This window comes from Atta colombica, unplaced genomic scaffold (assembly GCF_001594045.1).
Source record: "Atta colombica isolate Treedump-2 unplaced genomic scaffold, Acol1.0 scaffold97, whole genome shotgun sequence".
Classification (NCBI taxonomy): domain Eukaryota; kingdom Metazoa; phylum Arthropoda; class Insecta; order Hymenoptera; family Formicidae; genus Atta; species Atta colombica.
The window spans coordinates 35,166-45,268 of NW_017259591.1; the positions used below are offsets into that span (position 1 = coordinate 35,166).

The window sequence follows — 10,103 nt, forward strand, 5'->3', positions numbered from 1 at the left end:
TATATATATATAATTTAATTGATCTATAATATCATACAAATACTTTAAAGGTCAACGTTTTATGCAAAATCATATTTGCTCCATCTTCATAGAATTATCGAAACGAGTGGTGTCCCGTAAGGAACCGAATAAAAAGACTTAAAATAAATTTTTTAAGTGATTGTGCAGCTTCTAAAGACGATTTTTAATACAACTTGTTCGCCGGTTGTACGATCTATTTAAATCACGCATGCAATTCTTACTACAAAACAACATGCTATACCTGCACGTATATCGGATCCAGCGATGCCTTCATTCTTACAATATTTTGCAATTATTTTTCGTAAACACTTTACAATGATTATCGAGAAAGATCACGTCCCACCTCGTCGATTGCTCGTCAATCGTACCTGATCGCACCTTAACCGAATTTCAACAGACGTATTAAAATCAGCACTGACGCCACCGACTTACAACTTGTATGATGTTCATTCGAATGTAGAATCCAAGTCCTGGGCAGTGTTGTCAACTCTGAATTCTAAAATTCCGTTGGATAGCAATATGAAACTTTATCCCTAGGATGGAAAGTGAAAAGTGAAAATTTTAAATAGTGTATCACGCGCATCATGCATGAAGTAGAACGCATCTTTGATTAAATAGGATTGGTTGGTTCTATAAATAACAACCAATCATATTCATTTGCTTGACGAATAAGCTAGCCGACTTGAACGCATCCATTATGACAGATATTTTATTTTAATCTTTCTCGAAATTTAATCTTTAACAGTTAATAACTTGTTTCGCGAGGCATGTCGTATTTTTTTTGCCGGAATCTTTCATTTTGAGTAAAAACCCATCGAATGAGTAGATTTTCGAATGAGTAGATTAAGAGTTGAGATGAGAAGAGTATTTTTAATAATTACTAAAATGGAAAGATAAGGGATAAATAATAAGTCATTATTTCGATACAAGAAACTACATTACATGACTATGTCGGATAAAAAAACTGTATTTGTTACAGTTGGCACAACAAAATTTGATGATTTGATAACTACAGTATTGAATCGTGCAGTTCTGGAGGTAGATAGTATTTAGATTTGTTCGCATTGCTTGCATTCAGAAGCTTTCTGTCTCTTGAACGCCTGAATACATATTTATTTCGTTTTAAGTATAAAATGTTTTAAGAATTTTAAGCAACGCGAATAAACCTATTCTATTATTATTTACATTGATCTTTTTTGCATACTGTAGCATTTGATCTGTTCTTCATTGTATTTATATATGTATCTGTTAGAGAGTTTACAATTAATATTGCTATTCTAGGCCCTATCAGCACGTAATTACAGGCATCTAATCTTGCAAATTGGCAATAGCAAATTAGAACCGGATTGTACTGCACGTTATGGCTTCCATAAAATAGAAATTTTTAGATTAAGTCCATCCATTGGAAAATACCTGCAACTGGCAGACCTTGTAATAAGCCATGCTGGTGCAGGAAGCGTGCTAGAAGCTTTAGAAAGACGGAAACATTTAATTGTGGTGACCAATGATCTCCTCATGGACAATCATCAGATTGAACTGGCAGAGCAGCTGTACAAAGACGAACATTTATATTATTGTACTTGTAAGAATTTATTGCACGTCATACAAACAATGGATTTTGCAAAATTAAAGCCGTTCATCAATGACAATAGTGCAGATATTGCTAATTTTATTGATAAAGTAATGGGATTTAGGTGACAGTGTTAAGGCTATTTTGCCTTTCACTGAATATAGGAAGAGACTGCTTTATGTTAAAAAAAAAAGTCAAATAGCTGTGGGAACAAGCAGCAATAATATTTATATATATTTGAATTCTTAACATGTTTTACAATAAGGATATATATTTCATAGTTTAAATTCATTATTGTAATATATTATATGCTTGATTTAATTTACAATAATAATACATTATACACTTAAACAACTGTTTTCTCAGAACTATGTTTACATATTATAGAAAAAATAACTCTGCAATTAGTTAAATTGCGACAGATCATTGGCAGTTTTAACGTTCCCTTAGATAATTTGTAAATTATTATTGGACAATTGTTTATTTTTTATTATTTACTGTTAACATAACAATTAATTCTGTAAAAATATCATAAAAGTTCACTGTTAAAATAAGTCCAGTTCTTTAAAAAATATCATTATTTTCAATGTAATCTTCAGCATTAATCAATGTTCTATGTTGAGAATAATTAATGCAATATTAGCAAGTGAAATAATTTTTATATTCTAATACACTACTATGTTCTGTGAGTTATTGCTGTATGGCATACTTTCAATTTATTTTTCACGAAGACATTTTACACGGATATGAAGGAAACTACACAGAATTATAGTAGTGTGTGATTTAATTAATTAAGCCAAGTCGTGTCATTTCCTTTAGAAGTTCATTACCCATTTGTGCAGGACTCCTTGTTACTATTACACCAGCCTAATAACAGAATTCATGTATATATTATTTAATTCCAAAAATTATTTAAAGTATAATATCAATGATAGGAGCATAAATGGTATATGAATAGAAATTTTGACTCACTTTTTCGAGTGCATCAATTTTATCTTGTGCGCCACCCTTTCCTCCTGAGATTATAGCACCAGCGTGTCCCATTCTTCGTCCAGGTGGTGCTGTAAGACCAGCGATAAATGATACCACTGGCTTAGCTTTTCCACCCTATAATATAACATATACTTAGTAAGTAAAATATGACATATTAGGTAAAATAAAAACATATTAGGTGAGAAAAAGTTCGTGGCGTTTTTTTAATGCCATCTAAGGGGAAAAACGCCACGAACTTTTTCCCACACCTAATCCTACGATAGGATTTCTAGGGTAAGATAGGATTAGATTAGGTTGGATTGTATCTGTGGGATTTGGGTACCAATAATTTTGAAGAACCAACAGTATTTTTTTCAATGAGATATTCTGCTGCAAATTCCTCTGCACTGCCACCGATCTCTCCTATCATTATAATACCATCGCAATCTGGGTCGGTAAGAAATACATCCAAACAATCGATAAAATCAGTACCATTGAATGGATCACCACCAATACCAACACATAGTGTTTGTCCAAGTCCCGTCTTCAAAGAAAACATTAACACATATTTGACATTTTATAAACATACAATCTTTTAAATAGTTTACAATTTTTTAAATGTGCTTACAAGTGTAGTTTGATTCACAGCCTCATAAGTTAGGGTTCCAGATCTCGAAACAATACCAATCTTTCCTTTTTGATGTATATGACCAGGCATAATACCAATTTTACACTACAATATCACATAAGAAAGAAAGAATTATATTTTATTATTAATAAATTTGTAATTTGTAGGGTTGGGTAAGTTAATGTTTTTTTTTAAACTAAATTAAGTTAATGGCTTATAAAATTAATAAAATTAAATTGAAGGAATAAAGAATTAATTTAATAAAAGTTAAGGTTAAATTAACCTAAGTTAAAAAAAGTTAATTTTGAAAAAAATTATTTTTGAGATCAGAATGTCCTAATTTTTCTTAAAATGAGATTACTTTAAATAATCTTTACAAATATAGATTATTAGGCAAATTTAATTTTATATCCACATGTAAGTTACTTATATATAATAAGAGTCACATCATAAGATGTTTTCAAAATCTTACGAAAGAGAAGGATATATATGTTTGCATTATTTCTCTTTCTTCAATTTTTATATAAGTTTCCTTAATTTCTGAAACGACTGTTCATGCATGTTTACGACTGTCACGTTTACGACTACAATTATTAGATATTTAAAAAATATACGTAAAAATTTAGAAAATAGGTGGATGTGTAACATTATTCTACAATTCTTCATCTAAGACTCATTTTATATTTATGTTGTTGAAATATTTGTGAACTTAAAATTAGTGTATTCAAATATAAGCGGGAATTGACAAAATCTATTGAGTCAATAAAAACTGACTGTCACATGGTGTGTGACTTTTATTATTTTAGTCTCTCATCATAAAATCATTGAACTTTTTCTAAATTAATTCTTTAATGTTTAAAATTTTATAGAAAAAAAAATATTAGCATTAAGAGATAGAAAATTTTTAATTTAAAAAAAGTTAATAAATTGAAGTTTAAAAATAACTAAATTAAGTTAAAAATTAATGCATTTAAAATTAACTAAGTTAAATTAAAAGTTATTAACTTTTTAATTTTTTTTTTAACTTAATATTTCAATTAGGTTTTTACTAACCAATAACTTCTAGTTATTGGTTAGTAAAAACCTAATTAGTTGAAATATAATTTGTCTAAAATTTTTTCTATACCTGTTCAGGTGCTATTATTCCAGGGCAGTTTGGGCCAATTAAACGTGATTTATTTTGTTCAAGTAATCGTCTTTTTACTTTGACCATATCATGTTGAGGAATACCTTCCGTAATACAAACAATTAATGGCATTTCTGCATCAATTGCTTCCATAATGGCTGATGCTGCAGCAGGAGGAGGAACATAAATGACTGTTGCAGTAGCCCCTGTTGCTTCTTTTGCCTATAAAGTACCACAGATAATTTAAATGTCATTCAGCGAATAAATTAATAAATGTTGTAAAAGAGTAATATTACCTCCTTAACAGATTTATATACTGGTTTACCAAGATGTTCTATTCCAGCCTTCTTAGGATTAACTCCACCTACTATCTTTGTACCATAATCAAGTGCTTGCTGACAATGGAAAGTCCCTTGCTTTCCAGTAAAACCTTGACATATCACTTTGGTATTTGCATCGATTTTTAAATTCTTCCTAGTTTCTGTATAATTAAATCTCACCTGAGAACGTAATAAACTTCCACAATTCTTGACTGAAACATTATAAGAATATTATAATAAATATATTATATATTGATAAATCCAATACAGTAAAATAAAAATATGTGAAAGGGAAGAATAACTAGGATATATTTATTAAAAATGTCACAAGTATGACAGCATATAGATTTTAATATCAATATGCAAATTAAAGTACAAAATCATGTACAAAAATATATATTGAACAATACTACATACAAATTAAAAAGGTATGTTATCTTTTAGCATCTTGACAGCAAAATTTCTAGGTCACAGTTCACTTGCTTACAGATTATTCAACGAATGTAATTTGATGTTTATACTGACATAAAATAACGAATAGAAGATATCTATATAAAACATGCAATTTTCTGAGAAAAATAAAGAAAAGATTAAAGCATATAAAGAGGAAAGAAAAGGAGAATCGCTAATCCTAGCTATGTGTGAGTTATCATCACAGGGGAAGGGTCATGAGAGCATTATTGTAAGAACAAATCATCCAATTGCTTTGCATATGAGCTCATAGGTCGTTCCTAATTAGTAAAACACGCATTTCCCGATAAGGCGCGATTCAGTCGTAATTATGTCTTCCCTTATATAATAAAATGTTATCATAAATGCAAACTGTCAGAATTATTTTTAGTCTGTTCATAGGCTGCGCATGGCGTAACCAGCGGGAGAAAAAATCTCGAGAGTATTGTCGTTAAAATGTGCAAAAGTCAAAGAGAACATCGAAGACGATGCAACGCGAGGATATTATGGGACGTACGAGGATATGCTGCGAAGACCCACCAGCGAATTTTGAAAATGACCTGGTAGCCACAGCCATCTCTTAATTTGTCCTTTCCACTTAGGAGACAATGCTCAAAATTGAATTAACACCGAAGCACCATTGAAATACTAGTCACTACAATCGAACAAGAAGGTCAAGTCCAGGAAAAGACACAGACAGGAGATATCGCGCGAAGTTTGCCTGGTTGTGCCACGAACTTGCGAGAGCGTTGAATCGAGAATCGTGCCTCGATCGCTACATCTTATTGGTTATAAACATGTCGCACTTGTTCTACTGGCAAATTTTAAATTTGTCCATTAATTGTCCATTACTCGACCGAATATATAATATGAAAATATAATGAATATATAATATATACATATAATTAAATATTTCATCAATTTTTATATTATAATATTTTTTAAATAAATGTTTGAACATAATATGCTAAAGGTGCCTATCCATGCAAGCGGAATAGCGTAAGAGTCTGAGCACAAGAATTATCATAACACTTTACTTAGAGACTTAAGTTGTAGCTTTGGCGTATGATTTATTTCTCTTGGAGACACGGTAATAAGTATATACGTCATACATGAAAGCTTGTGTGTTACTTACGTCTACAATTTAAATCTAAGTAAATGTACGACAATTCTTGTGCTCAGACCTTAAGACTGGGTTCACATCTTGACGGAAAAACGGAAGCCAATCGGAATTCGCAGTAGTAGGCGAAACATTTCGCTTGTCGGCTTCTGTCTTTCTGATTGGCTTCCGCTTTTCCACTTTCCGCTTTTCCGTCAAGATGTGAATCCGGTCTAACGCGGAACAAGAATCACCGACGAGATACTATTTAAAGATCGTCAACCCTGGGCAAATTTTCGACGGTATAAAAAGAGCCCGGAGAATCTGGAGGTAATTGAAGAACGCTAACATTATCGACAATTGATATAAATTTGCTATTATTAATATAAATATTTGGCTTATGCATTATTAAATTCATGATTTTTTATTATATAAATGTTCCATAAATAAATATGCATACTTGTAAAGCTAAAATATCCTATATATTGTAAAAAAATTACAATTTCTTCTCTGCAATTATTATCTTTGTTGATAATCAAACTTTGACGACAACACTGAAATCACAATTTTAAAGAAATCGAGTATCATTGAGTTCTAAATACATACAAAATTAACAATATTATCAGTTTTTAACTCTTATGCCCGTATAATCAGACCTTGTACTTAAAGCTTCCTTAAATTTATCTTTAGATTCTCAGCAGCCAATGAAATAATTCGTAGAGTATCTAAAGATAAATTTAAGGAAGCCTTAAATATAATAGTCTCATTGGATATCGTGTGTGAATTAGAAGAAAGAATTTTACAAACTGACCAATTAAAAAATACTTCAAAATGTTTGTTGTAGCATCGCGTTGATTGTACTCTAGGCTGAGTTTCAGGAATTACGCCTAGATAACTCTAGGATGCATTTTTGCTATAATATATAACATAACGTAACCTATAGCTTAGAGTTATCTGGGCGTAATTTCTGAACGCAGCCCTGGATATCGCGTGTCGCGCACAACGAACTGAACATCGAGCTGATGTGCCGGAGGCATTACATTATGGATCGGGATTTATAAAGATGCCGGAAAGGTAGCGTGCTGTACGATCAGCAGGACGACTGGAATGTTCTGATGAAAGCAAGTGTAGTTGACAAGAAGCACAATTGATGGTACCGCCGTTGCCAGATATACGTCGCTTAAGATACTGTCTGCGCCAGTCTACATAAATTCTTTTCGATTTCATTATCATTATTACTGACATAAGAATTTAATTATATCCACGTTTTTACATGGATCGCAATTCAATCAAATTCGCAGTGCCCCGATTACGAAGGTAATATCGGCGCGTATACAAAGTATGAAACAGACGACGGCGGTATCACGAAAATTAAATCTGATAAAAATGACGTGGTGAGAAGATACGCTTATCACTTGACGGGAGCGTCGAAGGAATTACAAGGTAAATGCACTTTCAGCGCACTTCGAATTATTCCATTGCGCTATTGATCCGAGATTTTATCGCGTGAATGTACAGCAAAATCCCGGAAGTAGACCGATACTTTTCTTCGTCCCCATCCGTATCCGAGTCAGGCTTTTCTTGCCTGTAATTCGATACGGTTCCCGGAAAAGTCGTGCGTAACGTACATTGTCAAAGAACGGAAAAAAACCTTCAACCCTTCGGGGCCGCGCTTCAATGTGGATTATCATTGTTCTAGATTCGCACATATCCGAAAAAAGATTATTTTTATTATCTTTAATTTTGCGTATATCATCCTATCTTGGTGCAGAGTCGATTATTTCGATTCCGCGAATATTTTCCGGCTTTAATGTTATGCAACTGAATGTACTCGAGTCCGACTACTCTTGCGTCTAATGCGTTGTATTGTTGTGATTATAAAATAGAAGTAGGATGGAGGAGAGCACAAGTTCAGAAAATGTCTGGCACAAGGGCAAACCTGAAGAGCAAAGCGAGCTGTTTCAAGGAGAGTCCACAGCCGCATCTGTAGAAGCTAACTCTACGTCGTTGGCTGATATATTTGATACAGCATTCACATCGACAGTTGATCCCTCTCCACAACCTCGGTTTCCTTCAGGTATACACAAGGAACTTGACAGATTCTTCATCAATCTGTCATATACATCAATTGTCAATACATAAATTATTTTTCATGTACAAATTTTGTATTAAGACATAATACAATATGGAACATATCTCACTTACAGGTAATGAAATGGAGTATGAGCATTTATTTGCAGAAAGCGATATTGAAGAGTCAGATGTAACAGCTATAGGTCCTTATACAAATTCAACTCATCCTACTGCTTCCGAAAATAATTTTGTTTATGGAAATTATTTACCACAACAAGATGCAACTGGTGATTCACAGGAATATTGGCAACCTGATCTCTTGAATTGCAACATGTGCCAAAATAGACAAGAAAGAAATTCTAAAAAAGATCCTCCAACTCGACAATTGAATAATTCATGCGAGGAGAGAGTGTGTGATAATTATAGAAGAAAAAGAATTTTGCACGATCGTGATTTGACAGTCAAGCATAAAACTAAAAAGAGCGACGAGCAAAAATTATTGAGTGGTCAACAGCCAGATAGTTTGAGTATAGCAGGACCATCTAGATTGTCAGATCATTCTATTTCAAACAAGTATTTATCTGATTTATTAATATTTATGTATCAGTTGTTTATATATATATGTTGTTTATATATATTCATGTAATATATTATAAATAAATTATTACTTTGCAGTATAACGAGATCAACAGAAAATGCAGATGTTTTACAAAATTTAGGAAGTAATAATGCCAATGAGTCTAATAGTTTGTATCATTCAGTTATATCAAATGTGATAACTCCTGAAGAAATACGTTCATCTCGTATGTTTTTTTTGTAACATTTATAATATATTAAGATTACATATATATACATATACATAAATCAATGATTATTAATTTATCAATTTTATAACTAACAGAAAGTGATGATGCACCATCAGCACCAGATTTGCAGTTAGATTGGTCCTCCAGTAGTGATAGTGATGATGAGGATGGCTCAGTTGAAGTACTTGGAACTGTCAACCATAATACCAAGGTATGTGAATATTTTTAAATATAAAAATAATACAGTAAGAACATTAATGTGCTAGTAATATATCATTAGTTAGCCTATACTTCTTTTTGGTATGAAAAATGATCATAGAGAAAGAAAAACTTTTTGTATGTTAAAAAAATCTATAGATATAGCTTTTATTTATAAAGATTACTTTAGTCAAAACAGAATATTATTACTGCTATGGTCTCTATCAGCTATATAATATATCAAAGATGATTGCTATTAAAAAAAATCTTTATATTATATTATAATCTTCTATATTGAAAAATTTAATAATACACAAATAATATTGAAATAGGAAAAATTTTTAATGTAGATATTATGAAACCTTTATTTAAAAGAACACATTTTCTATAATATAGAACTCATTAGAAAACACAAGTGAAGATAATCGTACAGTCACCGTAGTTGACTTAACTGTAGAATCTGATGAAGAACATACATCATCTACACCAACAAATCCTGTAGTTAATCCATGGTCAACAGATTTTAGTCATAGGTAAGCACTACATTCTTAAATATAATTGTCTTTATCATATTACAATTATTTTTTCATTTTTATTACATTATTTATATTGTAAAATTTTGTTTAGAAATAATACCCACTGTATGCATGGATCACCAGAATATTGGAATCATCTGCATAACATAGGCACGTATCACAATCACAGATTGCCTGTTCATACAAGTTATTCATCTATAGGAGGTATGTCTTTTCTATATTTAGAAATTTGTTTATCAATTAAAAAATGACATAATTAGAATATAAAGTTATTATAATATATTATATAATATATTATAAAATT

At 31.3% G+C, this 10,103-nt stretch overlaps 4 protein-coding genes across 5 annotated transcripts in view; 2 read left to right on the forward strand and 2 right to left on the reverse strand.

Annotated features, from left to right (window-relative positions):
• The window catches only part of LOC108693752 (nuclear pore complex protein Nup214), a 6,104-nt gene extending 5,809 nt beyond the window's left edge, over window positions 1-295 (reverse strand). Inside the window, exon 1 of the mRNA XM_018202867.1 lies at window positions 263-295. Within this exon, the coding sequence (XP_018058356.1) occupies window positions 263-295 (33 nt within the window). The remainder of the gene's footprint in view (window positions 1-262) is intronic.
• A 484-nt stretch (window positions 296-779) lies between these two features.
• On the forward strand, window positions 780-1,803 carry LOC108693756 (UDP-N-acetylglucosamine transferase subunit ALG13 homolog). Its single transcript, XM_018202872.1, has 2 exons — window positions 780-1,059; window positions 1,303-1,803. The coding sequence occupies exons 1-2, from the start codon at window positions 964-966 to the stop codon at window positions 1,717-1,719; spliced, it is 513 nt and encodes a 170-aa protein (XP_018058361.1). The 5' UTR covers window positions 780-963; the 3' UTR covers window positions 1,720-1,803.
• LOC108693755 (succinate--CoA ligase subunit alpha, mitochondrial) lies at window positions 1,798-5,802 on the reverse strand. 2 transcript variants are annotated; one of them, XM_018202870.1, is made up of 7 exons: window positions 5,628-5,802; window positions 4,614-4,849; window positions 4,318-4,539; window positions 3,192-3,296; window positions 2,907-3,107; window positions 2,564-2,698; window positions 1,798-2,458 (listed from the first exon to the last, which is right to left on the reverse strand). In XM_018202870.1, the coding sequence occupies exons 1-7, from the start codon at window positions 5,662-5,664 to the stop codon at window positions 2,375-2,377; spliced, it is 1,020 nt and encodes a 339-aa protein (XP_018058359.1). In that variant the 5' UTR covers window positions 5,665-5,802; the 3' UTR covers window positions 1,798-2,374. The 2 variants fall into 2 exon arrangements, with proteins under 2 accessions (XP_018058359.1, XP_018058360.1); XM_018202871.1 differs by having other exon boundaries at window positions 2,928-3,107; window positions 5,628-5,800.
• Window positions 5,803-7,186: 1,384 nt separating this feature from the next.
• LOC108693761 overlaps window positions 7,187-10,103 on the forward strand; it is a 4,548-nt gene continuing 1,631 nt past the window's right edge. Inside the window, 7 exon segments of the mRNA XM_018202878.1 lie at window positions 7,187-7,629; window positions 8,073-8,263; window positions 8,394-8,832; window positions 8,935-9,062; window positions 9,161-9,276; window positions 9,660-9,796; window positions 9,891-10,007. Coding sequence (XP_018058367.1) covers window positions 8,080-8,263; window positions 8,394-8,832; window positions 8,935-9,062; window positions 9,161-9,276; window positions 9,660-9,796; window positions 9,891-10,007 — 1,121 coding nt within the window. The 5' untranslated portion in view covers window positions 7,187-7,629; window positions 8,073-8,079.

Bases quoted from the DNA above. Each gene is read 5' to 3' on its own strand.
- LOC108693755 (XM_018202870.1), bottom strand. From the start codon at position 5,664: ATGGCTGTGGCTACCAGGTCATTTTCAAAATTCGCTG. The intron at 4,540-4,613 runs GTAATATTACTC...GGTACTTTATAG, and splicing joins TATATAAATCTGTTAAGGAG to GCAAAAGAAGCAACAGGGGC. The intron at 2,459-2,563 runs GTGAGTCAAAAT...TTCTGTTATTAG, and splicing joins AAATTGATGCACTCGAAAAA to GCTGGTGTAATAGTAACAAG.
- LOC108693756 (XM_018202872.1), top strand. From the start codon at position 964: ATGACTATGTCGGATAAAAAAACTGTATTTGTTACAGTTGGCACAACA. The intron at 1,060-1,302 runs GTAGATAGTATT...TTGCTATTCTAG, and splicing joins TGAATCGTGCAGTTCTGGAG to GCCCTATCAGCACGTAATTA.